Consider the following 22,964-nt stretch of genomic DNA (forward strand, 5'->3'; position numbering starts at 1 on the left):
TTGGTAATGGATGCCCTGGTCACTACCATGATGTGTTGTCCTTGGTAATGAACTATATGATTGAGATTGTTTACGAGAAATCGAGGGCGAATTCTAATGTCTTGGTTATTCTAGCTTGATTTTAGTATTAAGTTGTTTAAACTGATATTATTTATTGCACATGGCATGTTACCTGGAAATGTATAATTGGTGATCCAACTCAATTAAACAAAGCCTTTCACCAACTTTTTGGTGTTGGCTACATGAATCCCTTTTCACTATTCCATTTTAGCGGCCATCACCTCAGTTAAACAACAAACTATCATATATTTTCCAATTATCTCAACCCATGTTAGTTTTGGTTTTTCCTTCCCCTAGCATTAGCCTCAATAAGGACCACGTCACTTTTCCAAACCAGTGCAAATTTTGGACATCGCTGCTCATGGCCAAACCATCTTAATTGGTTCTCTCCTTATATCTTTCATTGGTGCAAGTACAACCATCTCATGGATTCATTTTTTTTTTTTTTTTTTTGTCTTGCCATACATGCATTTCAATATTCACATTTCTGCCACACTCATTCTATGAAAATGTTGTTTTTTAGTTGTCCAACATTTTGTCTCATAAAGTATGGCTAGACTTGTAGTTGTTTGATCCATCCTGCTTTAATTTTATGATTAATATTGTCTCTGTACACAATCGGGTCTCTAACTAAAATGTTAGGTTTGTGATATATCTTGATTCTCGATTTTTACTACATTCTTGCTTGTATTTCTAGTTTTACTAAAGTTGCGTTCCATATATTTAGTTAGTCTGTCTTATCTTTAACCTTTTACTCCACGCATCAGGCAATTTTAGTTATTATCATCTTTTTGAGCAATTTTGTTAGCCAGGACATCCCATCATCTCCTAAACACCTATCAATCGAATGCCATTAGGTTTAAAGCCTAATCTGTTTTCATGTACGAAATCTGAATATGTTTTCATCTTACTCAATGTATTTTTTACCTCGCATTTACTGTCCTGCGGAATAACATATTCCATCTTTCTCAAATTTCATCATTTTTTTTATTAGTAATATAAAGGTCTTTTTACTAACAAGGGAGTTGGTAAATATCGGTGACATCCATTCGCCTGTCACAAGGAAGTTGGGTGTCGGTTTACCTCTTTTTCTTTCTGTTGTAAATAATAAAACGGAAGCGAGGAGAGAAATGAAACAAGAACATACCGATATTACGTGGTTACCTACATCCACGGGACAAAGAGCCCAAAGGGCTACATCACTTTTATAAAACTCTCTCAATTCATATAAAATACAATGGTGGAGGATCCTTTATATAGGAGAAGAAATTATGAGAATGGGAAGAATTAGAAAATTGGAAACAAGGAGGATTTTTATTCCTCTATTAATACCAAATCTTCAATAGTAGGAAACAACATCAATTACGGAAAGATTTTCCTTCACTGAGTCCTCCCTTAAATCTTCAATACTCCCCCTCGAGTTGGAGCACGAATGCCCAACTTGCCATTGAGATGACGAGTAACAACTAGTGTGAATGATGAAGAGAGAAGAGAGAAGACGAAGAACAATGCTACCGAACACATCGACAGGCCAAACAAGTCAACAGAAAATTACCGGAGACACGGCAAAGGCGAGGACAATGCTACCGAACACACCGGCAGCCCAAACAAGTCGATAAAAACTGTCGAAGACACGAAAAAGGAGAGGACAATGCTATCGAACACACCAACAGCCCAAACAAGTCAACAAAAAATTGCCGAAGACACGGCAAAGGCGAGGACAATGCTATCGAATACACCGGAAACCTAAACAAGTCGATAAAAACTGCGAGAGACACGGCAAAGACGAAGACAATGCTACCGAACACACCAGCAGCCCAAACAAGTCAATAAAAACTGCCAGAGGCACGGAAAAGGCGAAGAACATTACTGCCGAACAAACCAGCAGCCCAAACAAGTCTCAAATAGCATCGAGAAACCCTTAACAATATTTCAGATGCTAAGAGAATACCCCAAAATATGGGTCCGAACTTAGGAAGAGAAATTAGGCTTTGATACCATGTTCTAAATAATAAAACGGAAGCGAGGAGAGAAATGAGACAAGAACACACCGATATTACGTAGTTCAGCCACTAGGGCCTACATTCACTGGACAAAGAGCCCAAAAGGCTACATCACTTTTATAATACTCTCTCAATTCATATAAAATACAATGGTGGAGGCTCCTTTATATAGGAGAAGAAATTATGAGAATGAAAAGAATTAGAAAATAGGAAACAAGGAGGATTTTTCTCTACTGATTCCTTTATTAATACCAAATCTTCAATAATAGGAAGCAACATCAGTTATTGAAAGATTTTTGTTCCCTGATTCCTCCCTTAAATTTTCAATACTTTCTTTGGTCGACCAGGCTACATCTTCTTCATCAATCAGATAGCATGGTATAACTTACCGCATAAGAACCTGCTGACATGACATCAGTTAACAAAATAAGGAAAGAGATCGCCTGGCGCGGAAACAGATAGGTCAGTTAGTCAATTGAGGAACCTGTCGTTTATTCTTGCTGAGACATGCTTGTCAATCCCCAGAAAAACCATCCATGAAGGAGAACATATAGTGCTTCCTCAGAATGAGGATGTGTGAGTTGCTTTTGTGAGGGGATAAGGGTGGGGATGAAGAAAGTTGGCCAAGGTCATAAGGTAAGGCCAAATTACGGACTTGCTGTCGGGCGGATCTCGATAGGCGCCCCCCTAGACTTCTAGTAGCCGCATGTACGAGGAGAATATCCATTAGGAGAATGAGATGATTGACCGAGAGTACTTGTGTACAGTAAAATTCTCTATGCTATGCTGTCAGCACAGCCAAGTATGCCATGGCTCAGTCAAGCGAGGAAGCACATGTTGCGATATACCTATTAGTTTAGTCCCATCCTGGAAAGTGACAAATAGAAAGAATTGTAGACGTTCCCGCTCATACAGCTACTAGGTGGAGAAAGGAGTCATAATACCCAAGAAGCATTAGCCACATCGTTGTTAACCCAGACTTTCATGATGCTTTGAATAGCATACGTACCCAGAAAAGGATGATGGAGCTACTTACTCGTAAAGAGCTCTGTTCAAGGAGGACTTGGAAAAAAGAATTCAAGAAGTACTGCCTCACATCGGAGTGAGAACAAATCTTATGTGTTTTTCCCAGAGAGAAATGTCTACTTTTCCATAGTGGCAGAAAGCGCCTCCAGCCTCCTAAATCCCAGTAGCTCCCAACCTCCTTTCCCTTAATGGGTTCTTTATCTAAGGAATTACAAGCTAAGGCAGAACGATTGGATGCAAAGCCTCTTGCCATGTCCTTCATAAAGCATAGTCAAGCCATTGGATGGTATACCGGTAGTTGAGCAGGGCCAGCATATTTCCCCTTTCATCATTTTCACTAAAACCCTTAGATCCTCACTCTTGATGTACATAATTTTGTTGAAATCTCTAGTTTCATCTTCCTTAATTTAGCAGGTTCGAAAAAAATTCTATCATATGCTATATTCTTAGGTTCCCTCACTACTATTTTAAACTATTTTGTTTCCATGTTTGTATTTCTCAAAGGTTTCTTCATTTTTAGTCTTTTACTAAATTTTGTAGCACTCAGCTTTTCGTTTCTAAGATGTTTGGACATCCTCATCCTACAACCAAGTTGCCTTAGATGATGGCCATCTCCCTTTCTCTTTTGTTGGTCTTTTAATACTTTCAGCCTTATTCTACATTAAATTTGTTTCATCTTTTATTTCATGCCTTTAATTTTAACATCTTATTCTTAAATAATTCTACTTCGCCCCTTTCAAATTCCACCGTCTAATTCTTGGCTTTATAATTCTCTTTCTCTTTCTTGATTGTCTTTTATACATGTCTAGGACTATCAAGATGTTAAACTCTCTCCTAGAATAACCTAACAATCTTTGCACATGTGTCTATCTACTTTTTGACATATATTGAATCCACTTTTAAAGATTATAATATGTTCATTTCTTTTAAAACAAGTATTTGCCACTATAACATTATATGCTATTGTAAAATCAAAGATAGCACCAATGGGCCAGTGGCCTAGCGGTATCAGCCTCTTACCTCCCAAAGGGAGGTCAGGGGTTCAAGTCTCAAAAGAAACAAGTGTGTGTGAGTACCAACTAGGGAAAAAAAAAAAAAAAAAAAAAAAAAAAATCAAAGATAGCCATTCCACTGTCATTCCCATCTCCAAATCTTTGTCTCCCATGCACCTAATATTTTCCATGATCATTTCTTTTATGGCCAATAAAATCTCCTTCTATAAATAATTATTTTCCTTCGGGTATTTCTTGATTCCTCTATATGTTCTAGAAATTGTGCTTTAATATGTTTGTCTAGTCCTACTTGTGGTGCATAAGTGCTAATTATATTAACAATAGTTGCTCCTTGTACAAGTTTTACTAATATCTTCCCATACCTTTTTCTAATAGCTGTAACAACATTTTCTTTTAAATTCTTAGCTACTATCCTTATTTTTCTTCCTATATCTATCTTTCCAGTGTAATATAGTTTATATGTTGTATTTTCAACTTTTCTAGCTATCTCTCCTACCCACTTAGTCTCTTGTAAGCACGCTATATTGACTCTTATTCTAATCAGAGTTCTTATTAGCTCCATTCTATACTTGTCAATGTTCCTATATTCCAAGTTCCTATTCTAAGCCTACTACCTTGGCTAACTTCTTTACCTGCACTGATCCAGAAAAAGGTTGGAACCTTTGCCCACTTTTCACTGCATCTGGCACCGTATGCTCTCCCTTGCTCATTTTCCGAAGTATCTGGAAGCAAATGCAATCCGTTGCTTAAGGGGAATGCCCTAACTTATACTCACATATTCTTGGAATACATGTTCATGTAGACCTAATGGAAGTTTTTGTACTTTATCCTGACTGTCAAACAACCTAACACAATCCTCCTCTTTTTCCAAATTTGAGACTGCCTACATAAGTAAAGATAAAGGCACTAAGCATGACAGGCGAAATAAAAAATTGGTGACTATGCAGCACTAGTAATGCAACAGAATCTGTCGGTGATTTCTTGTATATCATTGATATATTGGTGATTGCTCCAGTGCATGGTTGACTTGTGAAGCCATTGCATAGGACTGCTCAATATTCTTACTGCTACTAGTCTACCACCATATGTATTTGACAATTATTTCAAAGGGATTAACGCATGCCATCTAGCCTAAGTTTAACTTGAATGACTGCAGTGCATTTTTTTTTTCTTGTTCTCTATAAATCTTCTTCTTCTTCATTTTTTTTTGGGGTGAAAATGTTCTCTACATTTCTTGTTCATGTCATGTTTCCTTTTTTTATTTTATTTATATTGACACACACATCAGCATACAAAACACATCTGATTAGGACATGCTAATGTCGGACCTTATTTTCTTACTTTTTTTTCATAATGCAGTTTAGTCCTGCAGGACATTATTTCGCCAGTGCTTCACATGATCGAACTGCTAGGATCTGGTCTATGGACAGAATACAGCCTTTAAGAATAATGGCAGGACACTTATCTGACGTCGATGTGAGCACTTTACTCTCTCTCTCCCCATTTATGTGTGCTTGTGTTTGTGTGCGTGCCCCCTCTAATCTAGACGTTGGACTTTATTTTTTCTATTTGATGTGATGCAAAATCTCTGTTGAAACATATTAAAACCATTTCTTGAGCACTCATTTACTTGCCCTTAAAATCTTCATAGTTTAGCTAGATCCCAGAATATAGGAAACTGAGTCGTTCTTGGAATTTTTGTGAAGTACATATGTCAGATATTTTATCCAGGTAACATACCAAAACGACTATATCACATTTGTCTTGTACCTTCAAAGTAGGAATTGGAATTTTTGATGAGTAAATATGAAGTGCAGTTTGTTTTATGGTATGCAAGGAGGGTGGTTCTGGCAAATATTGGAGGGCCAGGGGCAACTAGATGAACAAAAGAAGTTCTTGGTGGGTGGAGTTATGGAAAGATATTTGGAGGGAGTGGGATGATTTGTTGAAGTATGATAGACTTTTGGTTGCATTGGAATGGGTGTGGGTGATTTCAGAGGGTGCAATTTTGGCATAATATTTGGTGTGGGGATGCAATTCCCGAAGAAATCTTCGCTAAGCGATTTGGTTTTGCAGTGGATAAAAGGCTCACTTTGCATATTTTGTTAGTTTCTCAAGTAAAGGTAGCATGTGGGATCCTTGTTTTGGTGTGGATGGTGCTATGATTACGTGTGGAAGAGTGAAACTATTAAGGTGGAGGTCTCTAAAAGTGGAATTTTTTGGGCAAGCTCATTTATAAGGTATTAAATGGAGAGAGGACCCAAGCTTCCTAGGAAAGGGTAATATGGAAATCTTGAGTACACTGTAAGATGGTTTCTTTGCATGGACAGATGCATTGAAGAAAATAGTGACAATGAATAATTTAGTGAGGAAGGGAAAATTTCTGCCTAATTGACACTGCTTGTGCAAAAGTAACAGAGAAATTAGTTGATCATCTATGTTGCATTGCTCTGAGGTGAGAGATTTATGGAATATATTATTGTTTCTTTTTTATGTCCATTAGATCATGCTGAGTTTAGTCAATGATCTGTCGGGTTGCTGATAAAGGGGGCTGCCCGATGGAACTGTTAGGCAGGTATTGGTGGGCGCAGTTTTGTGTCTTTTCAGTGACATCTTGAAAGAGAGGAAACATCACTTGGAAGTGGAGGTGCCTAACCATAGGCTAAATCACATGCTTCAGACTCCAGCAATGCGTCGAGGACCAGCAGGTCCAAGAACTCTTTGGAACGCCCATGAGCTTATGTAGGCAAACAAGAAGCCATGACAGCTGTTGAGGGAGGAAAACACTTGTTTCTTGAGGTAGCAAAACTACCTCGTCTGGCTGTTAAAGGTGAAGTTAAAAGCAATCGGCAAGCAGAGGACGTGTTTTCCAGGTTTGATAAACACACTTCAACGATCCGCAGGGTTGTGCTGAAATCTTGTCTGGTTGGACGATTTGACAGAGATGTGGGTAGTCTTTGAAGGATTTAGGAGTGGGCTACGAAGGTATGGAAGACTTCTTGCGGGGTGTTGGTAACCACTTTGCTGGACGGACTTCTACTGTTCAGATTGCCATTGGAAGTTAAAGTACTAAGAGTTCTAAAATCGGGCAAGAAGTGGGGAGAAGTGCAACTGATTATAGATGTTTGGTACCTTGTAGTTGGATGTTCAGGATGGTGGAAGAAGAGAAAGAAAAGGAGAATCATTATGTATGGCCTTCCTTTGCATCTATGGTGTTAGAAACTCTTTGAGGCCTTTGGATGTTGGGATTTGTGTCTAAAATTCCTATTCTAATTATGTTTCTATTTTAGAGTTGTATTCTATTTGGTAATTTCTTGTTTGGCAAGTCTTAGCCCCTAACAAATTGCAATCCTTGTCTAACAAGGAATTGAGTTTGGTTAACTCTATAAATAGATACATAGGCTCTGAGTTGATACTCATGAGATTGAGAGAGATGTAGTCTCATGGGGGAGTTGATGGGTAGAGGTAGTATGAGGGTTGGTAGAGTACGAAAAACACCACCGGTAACGCTGGAAGCGAGGAAATGGGCTCGTGGAGTGGTGGGGTTGGTATTCTATTGTTGTAATAGCTTTACGAATAGCTTTACTTATAAAAAAAAAAATAGCTTTACGAATCATAGTAGAATCTCTTCTCATCCATGGACGTAGGCTGGTTTTAGCTGAACCATGTATATCTTGTGTTTGTGTGTGATTACTTTGTTGGCTTTCATTGAAACTTTCTTATTCGTGCGCTTCCGCTGAGCCCAACAGCTATTTATGTGGTGGTTTTCGTGATGTGGAGGTGCACGAAATGAGTGATACTGAGACGATCATCCTCATCGTCGCCGAGGGAGGGGATATTCCGGTGTTCATCATTGTGGAGGATAATTAGGTTGCCTACAAGGTCTCGTTGATGGAAGAAATCGCTCCATGTTTGGTGCTCGGATCGGATGCTTTGAAAGGAAATGACGAAAGTCGATCGTTTTGATAGGAAGGGATGCGATGTCAAGTGGGTCGGCAAGATCACAGATTGGAGTTGCAAAAGTGCGTTGTGGATGAAGGACAGGGACGATCGATCCTACATGCGCTGAAGGAGCGTAGGATAGATAGGTTAATGGGGTGACACGTGGTTGTCAACCGAAGCCTTATTGTTATGGGCGGGTGATAGCAAATGCCTCACATGATGATGCACGAGTTGGAGGTTCAAATTTTAAATTTGATAATGAGGTTGGGCTTGGTCAAAGTGGGGCAGTCAGTTGCGGGCTTTCTCATAAGCCATGTTGTGGCCTAGTCCATTCAACAGAATGATGACTACGGTAGTGGACTTAGGCTTTTTGAGAGGTTTCTGGGTGGGTAGGGATGTTGCTAGTCAGTTGGAGATTTCTCATTTTATGTTTGTAGATGATTGTTTTTTGTGATGTGGATGAGTCTCGGATGAGATACTTGAGATGCCTTTTGATTTTCTTTCAATTCGTTTTTGGCTTGAAGGTGAATGTGAAAAAGAGTGTCATAGTTCCAGTTGGGGAGGTTACTTATATCTCCACCTTAGCTTTATATTTTGGGATGCATTATTGGCTCCTTTTCCATTTCTTATCTTGTTTTGCCTCTTAGGACTCCATCTAGGAGAGTGGGAAGTTGGGATCTAGTGGTCGAGAGATATGAGATGAGGTTGGCCGGTTGGAAGCAGCAGTATCTTTCTAAAGGTGGAAGGGTTACTCTAATGAAGAGTACTTTGTCGAGCCTCCTACTTATTTTCATAGGCTTGGTTGAGGCTTGGAGAGGTTGTATAGTGGGGTCTAAGTTCGTGATTTCTGAGGGTTATGCTTTTATGCGTCTGGTGGCTTGAAAGAAATTGGAGTACCATTTGAAGGAAAGGAGAATCCTATCGGATGTTGAATTTCTCTATTATTAGTACTCTTTTTTGTTGTAAATCCTTGGAGGAGCTAGAGGCCCTATTTGGCCTTGTGTGGCTTTTGAGGGATGCGTTCCCCGTTTGAACGCTTTTTATACAATCATTACTTATCCAAAAAAAAACTAAAAAATTCGGAATTCCTCTGCAATTGACTTGTGAGAAGCATATCAGTTTTGTTTATGAATTGTTGTGTGGGTTCTTAAGGTTGAGTATGTGGTAACTTCGGCTGTTGTAACTGCTGCTCCTTTTTTTTTCCATTCATTTGCTAGCTCCTTTATACCTTTTTTGTAGTGATTCGGTGGATTTGGATTCCCATATATCCACTCGTGTGGTACTCCATTATATGATATATATAAGATCCATCTGTATAGAGATCTACATCCAGAAGGCCGTATGCTTTGGAAGAAGCTTGTACAGTTTGTGAAGGGGTTTTGATTGATCAAAAAGAAGAGTCTGCTACAACCGATATGCCCCTAGGCACGGCCATGCATAACATAGAAATCACACTTGGAAAGGATGGACAATTAGCTAGAGCAGCGGGTGTTGTAGTGAAACTGATTGCAAAAGAGGGGAAATCGGCCACATTAAAATTACCTTCTGGGGAGGTCCGTTTGATATCCAAAAACTGCTCAGCAACAGTTGGACAAGTGGGAACAAGACAGTAAGCAACATTGTCATCATGTCTGCAATTATTATTAATGATGACGATGAAAAAGAAATGTCCTTTCTCACATGATGAGGTCTGTTATGGTCTTGGTTGCAAAGAAATCATCAATCTGGTCGTTAAATTTATTAATATGTGAATCAACCACTAGTATTTATACATGGATAAATAATCCCTGGAAATGGCTATATGAATATTTTTTTTACTCCCTTTTGTGCTATACATGACTATCTTTTCTTATTGAAGGCCACCATATAGCTTTCTTCTTTTTAGGGATTACGTTTCGTATTTGTTAACTTTGATGAATTGTATGCTTATTTTATCACAGCCTTAAGTCGCATTCCTTGTGGCCTTCTTGTCATTCCAACACTCTTTAAGTTCATTATGATTACTCCTGTGTGTCCTGTATACCCGACGCAATTGTGTTTTCTTTCGACTTGACGAAATGATCTTAGATTCCTTTTCATATTGTCCTTAAATTGATTTTCTTTCAGCTTTCATGCATGCTCTGTGTCCTAGCTTTCCAAATTGATCCTTATCAACATCTTTATTTCAGTTATATTTGCTTGTGAACATGGTTGACCTGTTATATTTGCTTGTGAACATGGTTGACCTGTTACTGGATTGCCCCACATTATGAGCCATGAAATATCTTCAGTTTTCCATTTAATTGGTTGGTATTCAAATATCACACACCATTCTATAATCACTTCTCACTTCATTTATCTGTATGTTTATTCATTTATTGACCATCTGACAAACATAACCAAAATAATCACTTAATCACCTCTTATCCAGCATTATACATAATACTTTAAACTCCAAGTTTTATCTATATGGTGGTTGCTTATTCGAAACAAGTATCTTGTAGTTGCAGCGTGCAAGATGTTCTCTTGTTATTAAGAATCTTCCTCCTGTTTGTTAGACACACAAAACGGGGGGTGGTGCTCATTGTTACAAGGCTCTTATATAGTTGTTGTTTGTTGCCTATCACCTTTAATAACCAGTATTACGATACTCTTTTCCATGTAAAATTGGGAAGTAGATGTTCGTATTTAACTTCCCAGGGGCCAGGGGATTTTAATCTGCAAGAATAATATTGATTCATTCCGCTCTTGGTATTGCTGCTGCTTTTGATTTGTGCAAGGGTCTTTGGCTTTTTAATTGGATTGTTTTTAATATTAATTTCACAAATTAAATTCTTAATGTTGGATTTCACTTTTCAGTGTGTACAATGGCATGCAAACTGCAACTACATTGCAACGGGATCTAGTGACAAAACAGTTCGATTGTGGGATGTACAGAGTGGGGAGTGCGTTAGGATTTTCATTGGTCACAGAAGTATGGTTTTATCTTTGGCAATGTCACCTGATGGTCGTTACATGGCATCTGGTGATGAAGACGGTACGATTATGATGTGGGATCTCTCAAGTGGTCGTTGTGTCACCCCTTTGATGGGTCACAACACCTGTGTATGGACACTTGCTTTCAGGTGAAAATCCATTTCCTTCAATGGAAGATATCCATGAAATAGGTTTCAATTTTTCCAACTTATATTGGAACCTTTTATCTAAAATCAAGGAACTTACCTCCTTCCATTCATACTTGTTTACCATGTTAGTTGTGAAGGATCGCTTCTGGCATCTGGCTCTGCTGATTGCTGTGTAAAATTGTGGGATGTGACTGCTAGCACAAAGGTGCCGAAAACAGAAGAGAAGTAAGTTTGTCCGAAACTAAAATTTCAATTGACATGAATACCCGTCTCTGCTTTAAAATATTTGATGGACTGTACTCTTTTCTATCAGCAAAACTGGAAATACCAACAGACTCAGATCCTTGAAGACTCTACCTACCAAGTGCACTCCAGTCTACACTTTGCAGGTAAACACAAAAAATGCTTAATTGTTTGTCTTATTGTAATTGCTGAAAAGAATTTCTGGTTGGTTAAATGTGTGTGCCTTGTCTGCGCCAGTTCTCTCGAAGAAATCTTCTCTTTGCTGCTGGGGTTCTCTCAAAAGGTGTATAAAATGCTGAGCAGGTTTCATTGGCAGGTGCTGCACTAGTCTTCAGGTGCCCGGTGCAATGTCGTAGGTTTAGTAAACAAAAAGTCTTGTGTAACCTTAGGCCAGATTTTGTTCTACATTTTCCTTTTCCTTCTGTTTTATCCTTTTTACCTATTTAAGAAAACTTATGTACAATTTTCTTGCACACTGTTTGAACTACTGGAGGACACTTTCTATACTGTAGTTTGTGGTGTAGAGATTTATCCTATAATTTATGTTTTATAAAACTCTCTTTTAGTACAAGAATTTTGCAAAAGGGCAAGTCTATCACGAGTGTCTTGAGTATTATGTCTTCGCACCCCTCCAGTTACACTCGAATTTTCTTGATTCCCATCCTGATAAGATTTTTCCTCGAGCATATCGATCCAATGATTGATAAATGTTCAAGTTTATTATGAGGCGACTCTCACCGTCTCACTCTTTACGTTGAGAATCTTCAGTTATACACTTGAATTATCTTGATTCCCATCCGGATAACATGCATCATGTTCAACATATCAAGGTGCAAGTTTACTATGAGACGACTCTCACTGTCTCACTCTCTACGTCGAGAGCATACCTCTCATAGCCTCCTCTTGGGTGTCATTTCTAAGTGCTAATCATCATAGCCTCCTCTTGGGTGACATTTCGTAAGTGCTAATCATGGTAAATTGGACGTGTAATTTGCAACTTTTGGTAAATTGAATGTGTTTGTTGATAAAATTAATATATATATATATATATATATATATATAGTTAAGTGGATAGTTTAGTGCAATTTGGCATATACATGTATAAAAATGCTTGTGTAATTTAATAGGGAATATAATAAGGTATTTAACATGTCAATTGACAGAGAATCATCTCTTCAACACTAGAAAGTAGAAAGTGTTGTGGCATTTTGTACATTTAATTATAATGCAGTTTTAAACAAAATAAAGCATCACAACGTTTTCAAAACCTTCGGAATTTAAGAAAATATTAAGCAATTTATAAGATCATAACAGGCCAGTTGAAATCAATATATGATTAACAATTCAAAATAAAAAGACAAGGAAAGAAATTTCTGTGAGTATAAAATTGAGAGAGACCAAATGTGCTGTCCTAGAGTTTTTATCGTTAACGTAATACATGAACTACAAAGGCTTTTAGTTGGTTGGAGGATTTTGTATATTTGATTATAAAATACTGTTTTAAACAAAATAAAAGTTTCACAGCCTTCAAAATTCTAGTAAATTTAACAGGGCAATTATTGAAATCAATACATAATAAACATATCAAAATGAAATATAAGGAAAAAAACACTTCTAGCCTATAAAAATGGAGAGGTACGCAAATGCACAGTACGTTTTATGTTGCCCAAAACTCAAATACATAATTTAGGAGATAAATATACATATTTAACATATTTAGGAAGAAAAAAACGGCAGAATAGAAATTTTATCTTATATTCAATCTCTTGGTTTTATAGGCTACGTCAATTCTAAGAAATTACTATATAATAGTGGACAATAACTACAAGCTAATCTAATCTTTTTTAGTTGAAAACTTTTGACTGGACTCAACTATATTATTACTCCTGGACTAATTTTTGAAATGGAAAAGATTTTACCCCAAAATCGACCTCAAATCAATTAAAATGATGGGTCCTATATATCATCAAAATGGGTCCCGTTGTCCAACCCAAATCCAGCATATTTTATTATATAGAATAGATATGGGTCCCACCAATAAAATTTGAATTTGAATATAAAACGTCTGTTTCATATCGTCTAATATGCACAAAATGATTAACTTTCAAATTCGAACGATCGAACTAACATCCTTACATTTTGAACAATCGAACCAACATTCTCACATTTTGCACTCTAGACATTTCATTCCCTAATCTACACCAACCATTGGCCCCCAAAACAAATTTAAAACTGAAAAAAAAAAAAAAAATTATATAAAAATAATAATAATAATAATAAAAAACTCAAATTTTGAAAGGTACGGCTAGTTTTCAAAAAGTTAAAAAAACATAACATCAAACAGAGACTGATAAGAGAGTGTAGGACCAAAAGCATAATCACCAGTAATAACGTTCCAGTAATGGTAGTACAGTTTTGTGCTTGACCCTATAAATTTCCCGCTCAAGTACAAATTCACTCCTCCACCAATTGCAATAAACCAGTACTGGGTCACTTTCCCCACTTCGCAAAACCAGGATAAAACGTCCGCTCAAATGGCAACCACTTTTGAAAATATTCACCAAACCATTGTCACAGTAAAAGGTATGTACTCTCTCTCTTTCGCTATATATATACCAGTAAACATATGCACACACATATATATATGTATATGTATAAATTTCGGTGGTTTAGGTAAAATGGAGATAACACCTAGTAAATGCCTATTTTTTTCTTCTTCTTCTTTCCCCCTTTAGATGCAAGAAAGCAGCATTTGCTGGCACATCAATGGCATTCCAAAGTCAGAACCATTCTGGGATTGGGTCCTTGGCGAGATACGAAGCCTATGAATCAATGTTTCCAGTGTGGAAAATTTCGAGCACGGTCTCTCTGCAACAATCCACATGTGAGAAATCAGAAACTTTTTCAGATAATGCATATTTTAATCTTGTTATACTGATTACTGATAATGTTAATTGCTTGATATATATAAATTTGTATGTAGAGAGATGACTTACATTCAGCTTTTAACTATAGATATTTGTTTGATTGTTAGTGTCATAGTTACTGGTCAAAAATTAGGATAAATTCTCGGGAAATAATACTTCGAATGGACAGAGTAATGGGACGAAGTGATCAAATTCTCAACGAATCAGTGAAGATGCTGCTTAATCATGTTTCTATAATAGAAATGTTAGGTCATATTAGCAATTGCATCAGTATTTCGCATAAGGCAATGAGGCAGCATTTTCTATCATTCCATAATTCAGACTGATTCAATAATGAGTTGCACCTATACTAGGAATACCAGACAATTTTTATTACCTTCAAAATTTAATTTGCAACCCATGCTGTAGGGAAAGGAAAAAAATTTGGAGTTGATGAAGAAGTGAATAGAGACATAAGCATTATGAAGAGGAATAATTAAATAAGTACTCGGCGCACAGTTTTGCACACCTCCAATATTTAATTTGCAACCCATGTCGTAAGGATAGGAAAAAAATTGGAGTTGTTGAAGAAGTGAATAGAATAGGGATTTGATTCGTCGTTATGATCCTTTCTTGTTGTCATCATTGTCGCCATTGATAGTTATTTGCACGCCTTGATTCTTGCCTGCAAGAGAGATTCTTCCCAATATATCAGTTGAATAATGGAATTTACATATATATATATATATATATTTGAAAATACATACCCTATATAAGCACACTCTTTGAAGTAGTGATCTATATTTAATTGTGTAAGACAAAAAGGAAAAACTAGTGTCAATGTCCAATTCTATGCATCCACTATGCTTCTTCAATACATAAATGGGACAACAAAAAATAAATAAATAATACAAAAAAGAAGAAGAAAATCTTGCTTCCTTGGCACATAACAGAATTGTATTTCTTGGGTTTAATGTTCAAGAACCGAAATTCCATTTCCTGATATATAATAATAATAATAATAATAATAATAATAATAAAAATAAATTAAAAAAGGTAATGGTGTACACACCTCTTAGTGCAATTACTCACTGTGTCCTGCCTACGCGGGCTGCAGAGCGGAAGACTGGAAATAAAACCTGGTCTTTGGCACTCTATTCCATTAAGTGACTAATCTCAAACACAACCTCATGCTTGTGAGTACGAACTTTTACCATAGGATCAAGCAGAGACCCCTAAAAAAAAATTAAAAAATGTTACACCATGACCAAATTAAAAAAACAACACTAAGAAAAAGTTATCCTACCTAAAACTAAATTGAGTGCTAATGATTTTCTGGTGCATAAGTTACTACTCTCTGCTGCTGTCTACTTTCTATGGATGGAAAGAAATAATAGGGCCTTCAGGAACACATCCTCATCCCCAACCTCAGTCATTTCTCAGATAAAGAAATGTTTAAAAGGAAGATTAGCCTCAATTAAGCTAAAGAATGCTTCTGATCTGAGGAATGTTAGAAGACTTGAAGACTTGCAGAAACTGTTCTTGGATGGATGCAGCTATGCCTGTGCTCAGGCTCTAATTGTCCCTTAAACTTGGTCGCCTTCAATGGAAGTATTTACTGGTTGATGCTTGGATGGTTGTTTCTTATGTTTGTATTGCATTAGGTTTACTTGAGCTTGCAGAAGGCTGAGTCTGTAGCCTTTTTTGTATTTTGCTTGCTAGGTCTGGATTCCTATCACTTGTTTTTCGCTGGGTCTCTGCAGCTGTTGTGCATCTTGTTGTTTCCTATCTTATAGGTCCCTCTTGTACATTTTTCTTCATTTATACAAGCTTAACCTTTAACTAAAAAAAAAAATTGACATTTCAGCTCTAAGAGCCACATTTTCAGCAATTTAATTTATAATGTGTGCGCTATGTGCAAATAATTTCTTGGAGGTGGGGTGTGTGATTGCCAACTAGGGAAAAAATAAAATAAAAAATCTAATGTGTGAATGGACACATTAAATAAAGAGTGGTAGCTTCAAAAATATGTAACATATGCCATCTGTGGAGTTATGTAGGAATTTGGTGAATTCTTTTCAACATTAGAACAACATCATCATTTGTAAATAACTATGTTCCCAAACACAAATTATGGTCACGATATCTCAGATGTCATAATGGTATAGCACTAGCAGTACCCATGCTGCATCCTCCTATGGAGGTGTGTGAGATCGCAAAAGGCCTCTCACCTCAATTAGACAGGTGATACCCCCCATAGCAACTATCAGGTGTTGCATGTAGCCTTGCCCATGGGCTGGAATACTACTCACTGTATTATGAAACATAACTACCAAAATAAAATAGAAACCAAAAGCCTAACTACTTCAAGCACTCTAAATACAATCCTCATTTGACCTTGATACTTTAATCAACAACGTCACTCAACAACCACTATTCTATAACTCGTGATTCGGATTGATATTCATTATTAATTATTATAGTATGCTCTCAATTCTACTGCAAAAAAACCAGCACTATAAACCTTGAAGTTGGCCTAGGTCTAGCATTTGCTTCTCATACTGGCTAACAATGAGACTTTAAGCAAAACAGGGAAAAAAATTTCTCAAGCAGGTATTTCCATGGATATACTGCTAGGGTCAAAATTGTCAATTGTGTTGACAAATTCAATAAAAAAAATAAAAGTTGTAATGAGTTGTTCAAAATGTTCTTTGTGAATCTATGCGAGTCACTTGCCAAAGATTTTGATACTTCTACATAATATAGGATTCCTAAGTGTAGAAGGATACATATAGTTTAACCAAAACAAAAAAGGAGACACACTCACATAGAGACATACATAGGAAGTGAGAGAAACTGATTAAACAGTTTTAGGGATAAATAATTCTTGTTTATTCTTACCTTTCAAATAGTTATGAGTAATATATAAAAATTATTTTCAATTTATGATTCAGATTGGGAGCTCAGAACTTGGAGACCCATAACGATATTTGAATTTGATCAACCATCACAGTCATCATCTGCTCTACTTTTGAAAATCGAAAGTTAGGAGTAGAAGAAGACCTATTGTCCGGTATGATGATTGCATTGATGGATCAGCCACAGCTCTTGGGATATTCAGGCATCAATGAGGTGTCGACAGATACTGGGCTCGTGTGCTGAGTGTAGACCAGGTCTAGGTCTGAGGCATTTAGCAATTGAGTCTTGGCAAGTGCTTCCGTACGAAGTCTAACTCAGAGTTCGTGTTGTAACATCTTCTCCAACATAGTAGTGAATTTTATGGAACTGGATATCTGATTGTCTCCTATTGAATTTTCCAAATAAAATATCTGGTTTGTCTCATTTCTTTTGCTATTTAACTTACTAATTTATTGAGTTTATTTGCATGATTGATTATCTAAATTTTTACGAAGAAATTGGATACAATTTTAACTTCTTTTTTTTGGGTAATTGGTAAGTTGTATAAAAAAAGAAAAAATAAATAAATGAAAGAAAAGCTGCACAAACAAGTAGCCCAACAGGCAGCTGCAAAAGTTGATCAAGGAAAACATATCCCACAGCCTAGGCTAGATTATAACATATAACACAAGCAAAGAATAACGCCATAGCCTAAGCTAGGATGCGGAAAAGGAGATAAAAATAGACATGATAACAACTAGAGAAATGAACTCAATGTCAAGCAATGTCACTGCCATACAAGTCCAGAAACCATCTCAATTCTATGCTTCACCAGCAGATAGAAGGCACTGCTACTTAGAGGGGAATTATGGCCCCCATGCTTCATCAATAATTCTCAGTATAGAACTGTCTGAGAGCTTAGTGGAATTGATTCTGCTCCTGATGATATCCTTGATCCTTCTAATAGGAGTTTGGGGAGATTAAAGCTTTCCTCTAAAAGCTCTTGAGTTTCTTTCCATTCATATAGAGTAAATGGTAGCATTAAGTATCAGTTTTTGGAGGAGAAACTTATCTGATTTCCTCGGTGAGATTCAGTGGACAGCACACCAGTCAATAAGATCAGACCAACAATTGGGTGCAATATGAGCATGCTGAGTGCTGAAAGTGTGCCCAAATGAACTCAGTGAAAGGGCAGTGGAAGAAGAGATGATTAATGGACTCAGGTGGGATGTGCAAAAGTAGCAGGCAATGGGGATGTGAAGGTAGGAAACTGAGTCACCGTCAAGGTTATTGAGTCTATTCCAGAAAGCACGCCAAGTGATAGAAGCTTTGCTTAGGAATGGGGTGCTTAAATACAATTTTAACTTGGTCATTTTCTGAGTTCAAAATCATTAATGTGAAAGTAGACCTGTTCATTTACACATCACCTCACGAATCATCTAAACTGCTTTCATAGCACCATTCTCACGTAATGGCAAGTGCAGTTAGGAGCACTTTAGGAACAGAGATACTTTGACAGATATATATGCATTTCAAAAAGAAATGAAATGAAGTAATGGAACCTTATTTGGATATGATTCTAGTTCAAAATAATGCTTCATGTACTCTAGACACCGAAAAATTTATCAAACAAAAACATTGGAGGGCTTTTGCTTAACTACATCGTTTGTTTGTCCGTTTACATTGTTCTTATTCATGGCACTATATGATTTATAAAACTTCTGCAAAATATTAGCAAATGTTGGACTGTTGCAATCAGTTAGTTCATTTAATTATATTTCATAAATTAACTTTCCGTAAGTTATATAGAAATTACTAAAGTATCTCACTTCAAGATAAAATTGGAGATGATCTTTATCCTTTTTCTTCCCTCTCCGGCCTTTCCGTTGACCATTCCAAAAGTTCAGTCCTCTTCTTAGGCATTGATCCCTCCATGATGGAGAACGGGACATGACCCAAGAGCCTCATGAGGACATGACCCTACTACTATTGGAGATGGAAAAAAGATAAATATAATTAGGGATTTGACGTAATTAGGGTTATTTTTTGTTTATTTTTATTAATTTGACATTTTAAAGTTTTATAATTATTTTGGTATTTTTCATGTTTTACAATTTATTAGGGTTTGCTCAATGTTATGACTATGTAAAGGCTCATATATAATCAAACAATTCAGCTTTGATTATTGGAATATTATCGTGATTGAGGAAGGATGGAAGAGAGGAGGGGTGAATGAGCCTTCTCATCTTGGGTTGGAAGGAAGGAAAGAATGTTAGTGATATTAACTCCCTCCAACCAGCTCTTGGCTGGTTGTTGTTGAGAACTAAATCTCTTTTTCATCATGCACAGTAGAAGCATCATCATCACATCATTAATCAACACAAGCATACATAGAGATAATAATCATACACATCTACGCATAACACAATATTTTACATGGTTCACCCAAACTAGGGCTACGTCCATGGAGAGAGATACTTGGCATTTAGGTTTCTACTTCAAAGGAGACTTGTTTAAAACTACCTATAGGGAGTAGGGGTTGAGTTATTGATGTGAGATGGATCCAACAAGAGGTGATAAAGAAGTTGGAAGACATGGAGATAAAGGTATCATTTTAAAAAAAATTCTAAGACAAGATATGCCTTATTTGCAAGATGGAAGACCTATTGATATGGCCTTCAACCCATTAGGAGTACCTTCACTAAGGAATGTAGGGCAGATATTTGAATGTTCACTCGGGTTAGCAGGGGCTGCTAGACAAACATTATCGAATAGTGCCTTTTGATGATAGATATGAGCAAGAAGCTTCAAGAAAACTAGTATTTTCTGAATTATATGAAGCCAGTAAGCAAACAACGAATCCATGGGTATTTGAACCCGAGTATCCATGAAAAAGAAGAATATCTAATGGAAGAATGGGGGATCCTTTTGAATAACCTGTTCTAAGACTTCACTATTATGTATCAAGGAAGAGAATATATACAACCACATATGTCAAAACCCCACACTCTTTCACTCTTTTCTTCAAACTTTTCTTCTCAGGCTACATTCCCAAGAATTATATACACTCACTCCTCTCCTCTCTTCTCCTCACAACACTCACCCTTTCAGCCCTACATCTTCTCTCTCTCTCTATCTCTTCTTCAGCCAACTCCACCTCTATTTATAGTCTTCAACACATTCATTGTTGGACAAGAATTACCACAACTTTTTTTTTTTTTTGGTTAACAGGGTACGCTTTATAAATAAGAAATATGTACAACAACAAAGAAACCAAAGGGAAGAAGACTTCCATGGCATAGAACAATACAAAACACCAACATCTTGCACAGTCAATATAGCTATTACTAGTCTGAACCTTTCAAGAGTTGTAACAGACAAATCCACTCATTGTTGCAGTAGAAACCATGATTGACCTCTTGCGTATGACATCCTTGTATGAAGAGTTGTTGCATAGCTTCTACATTGCCAATCTTACTCAATTCAGTAGCGTTTCTTAGCTTGAGAGAAGCAAATCTAGCTATTACTAGTCTGAACCTATCAAGAATTACCACAACTTGCCTACCAAGGAATTACCAAAACAATTTCCAACTCTAAAATAGAAACCTAATGAGATACAACTTCCTCAACAAGTTTCAGCCTTGCTCCACAAGTCTTCAACCTTCCAAAACGGAAAAGGAAACTGTCTCCTGCACTTATTAGGCTAGTGCAACTAGTTGCACTTTTTCAGAATACATTCTTAACAAGAATTTGAGCCACAACCCAACAAAGAAAAGGAGTAAGAAAGGAGAGAAAGAGTGAATATATAATTATCTAAATATATAAAATACAATTTTGACCTTTCCAAAAAAAAAAAAACACATGTTTTTTATAACTAGCAAAATTGTACATGCAATTGCGCATAATGAAAACTTTGTGCGCCAAATGAAAAACAACAAAAAAAGAAAGAAAAAAAAGAAAAGAAAGGAAAACAAAGAAAGAAATTCAATAAGATAGTTAATTTTGCTACCAAGTTATATTTGCTCAAAAAACCATTGCTTCCATCACCGCTAATATTTCTCAATTGCCTAGGAACAATATAATAACATTCTATCATGTGCAACACATATTTTTTTTTTCTTTTTCGAAAAGACATGTCATGCAATATAAAGAGTGCAAACATTTTAGTACTTATTATCCATTTATTTATTGTTAAATCGCTTACTAGTCACCTTATTTACCTAGAATTTCAAAACACAACTGGAGATAGCCATATCGATGGCTAAATTAAGGTTCTATCTCTGAAACACTTTTTTTTTCCCTTAGCTGGTACTCACACACACATGCCTCTACTAAGGCTCGAACCCCTGACCTCCCTTTGAAAAGTAGGGGTCTAATACCGCTAGGCCACCGGCCTATTGGTATCACTGGTACCCATTATTATTATTATTATTATTTGTAGTTTACAACTACAAAAAAAATTTCCTTGCCAATGACCATTCCAACATTCTCGCAAAAATCTCACTTATTTTGAAACGCACTGACGACTACAAAAATATCTTCCTTGCCAATGGCCATGGCCATTCCAACATTCTCGCAAAAATTAGTCTTACTTTGAAGTTTGATCAATACATGTTCTTTTTTATATTTCATTCAATATGTAACCAATTATATATAAATGCCTATTTTTTTTTTCTTAGTTGGTACTCACACACACTTGTCTCTTCTGAGACTTGAACCCCTGATCTCCCTTTGGGAAGTAAGAGACTGATACCGCTACGCCACTGGCCCATTGGTCATATAAATGCCTAATTACTCCCACTAACATGACATTTAGTAATCACACTTTAATGCTATGACAATTGATGACAAACAAAAATGTGTCTCCTTTTAGTTGCTTTGTTAAGTACTATGATGTATATATTATAAAGCTTTTGTATCAGGCAATCTAAGCAGGACATTTGAAACAAGGATGGAGTTAGTAGTTTGAATCATATGGAAGGAAGTGCATACATGTTTGTGTAGGACCATATATATGTGTGTGTGTGTGTATAATCATGTGTAATATATATATATATATATATATATATATAGAGAGAGAGAGAGAGAGAGAGAGAGCAAATGATTGGATGGTTGAATGAGTGGTGCTTGTGACTTTCATGCAGGATAAGAGAACAGACTTCTCACCTGGGATAATTGGCACCTAGAATGTATTTTTGCCCATACTTTCTCCAACTGTACCCATCATCATTAGGACCTTCAAGTCCATTCTCAGAGCAAATTCTCACTTGTTCACTCCATATAGGCAATCCCTTTCTGTAACACCAATTCAAAGAGAAGGTTTAGCAAAAAGTACAATAGTTATTTATTTATTATTTATTTTTTGTCGATGATGGCAGTATTAGGCCTCTTAGAGCACCTCAAAATCCACCATCAGGCAGTTCCCATCCCACATGAAGTTCAGGAGTTTGAATCCCATTGAGGCCACCACTAGAGAATTTTCCCGATAATTATTGAGTGCACGTGGAACGGGGACTGCACGTATCCGGTGGTCGATTATGGGGTGCTTTAAGTATCCTGGCACCACCATCGTTGACAAAAAGGTAATGTCATATATTTACACACAATTCACTATAGTTCTTCATTCATTTTTTCCTTAACTGTTGGAAATTTATAAAAATAAATGATGCAATAAAGTACAAGGAGAAGTGATCACTTATAATAGATCACAGAAGACAGACAATAAGAGAAGCCAAAGAACTAGTTTGGGCATGCCCTTTATGTGATACC

At 36.7% G+C, this 22,964-nt stretch overlaps 1 protein-coding gene and 1 long non-coding RNA gene across 3 annotated transcripts in view; one reads left to right on the plus strand and one right to left on the minus strand.

The window, feature by feature from the left end:
* Nucleotides 1-11,946, plus strand: part of LOC132282487 (transcription initiation factor TFIID subunit 5) — a 47,006-nt gene extending 35,060 nt beyond the window's left edge. For both annotated transcript variants that reach the window (XM_059784190.1, XM_059784191.1), the window contains exons 15-19: nt 5,462-5,578; nt 10,883-11,148; nt 11,278-11,373; nt 11,462-11,537; nt 11,629-11,946. In XM_059784190.1, the coding sequence (XP_059640173.1) occupies nt 5,462-5,578; nt 10,883-11,148; nt 11,278-11,373; nt 11,462-11,537; nt 11,629-11,682 (609 nt within the window). In that variant the 3' untranslated portion in view covers nt 11,683-11,946. The remainder of the gene's footprint in view (nt 1-5,461; nt 5,579-10,882; nt 11,149-11,277; nt 11,374-11,461; nt 11,538-11,628) is intronic.
* Nucleotides 11,947-13,324: 1,378 nt separating this feature from the next.
* The window catches only part of LOC132283212 (uncharacterized), a 115,610-nt gene continuing 105,970 nt past the window's right edge, over nt 13,325-22,964 (minus strand). Inside the window, exons 8-11 of the long non-coding RNA XR_009471971.1 lie at nt 22,362-22,490; nt 15,370-15,532; nt 14,827-14,982; nt 13,325-14,259 (exon numbers count right to left, since the gene is read on the minus strand). This is a non-coding gene — a long non-coding RNA (uncharacterized LOC132283212). The remainder of the gene's footprint in view (nt 14,260-14,826; nt 14,983-15,369; nt 15,533-22,361; nt 22,491-22,964) is intronic.

The sequence above is a fragment of the Cornus florida genome, unplaced genomic scaffold (genome assembly GCF_030987335.1).
Source record: "Cornus florida cultivar Cherokee Brave unplaced genomic scaffold, ASM3098733v1 CherokeeBrave_3.0.0_Hap2_Chr11, whole genome shotgun sequence".
NCBI lineage: Eukaryota > Viridiplantae > Streptophyta > Magnoliopsida > Cornales > Cornaceae > Cornus > Cornus florida.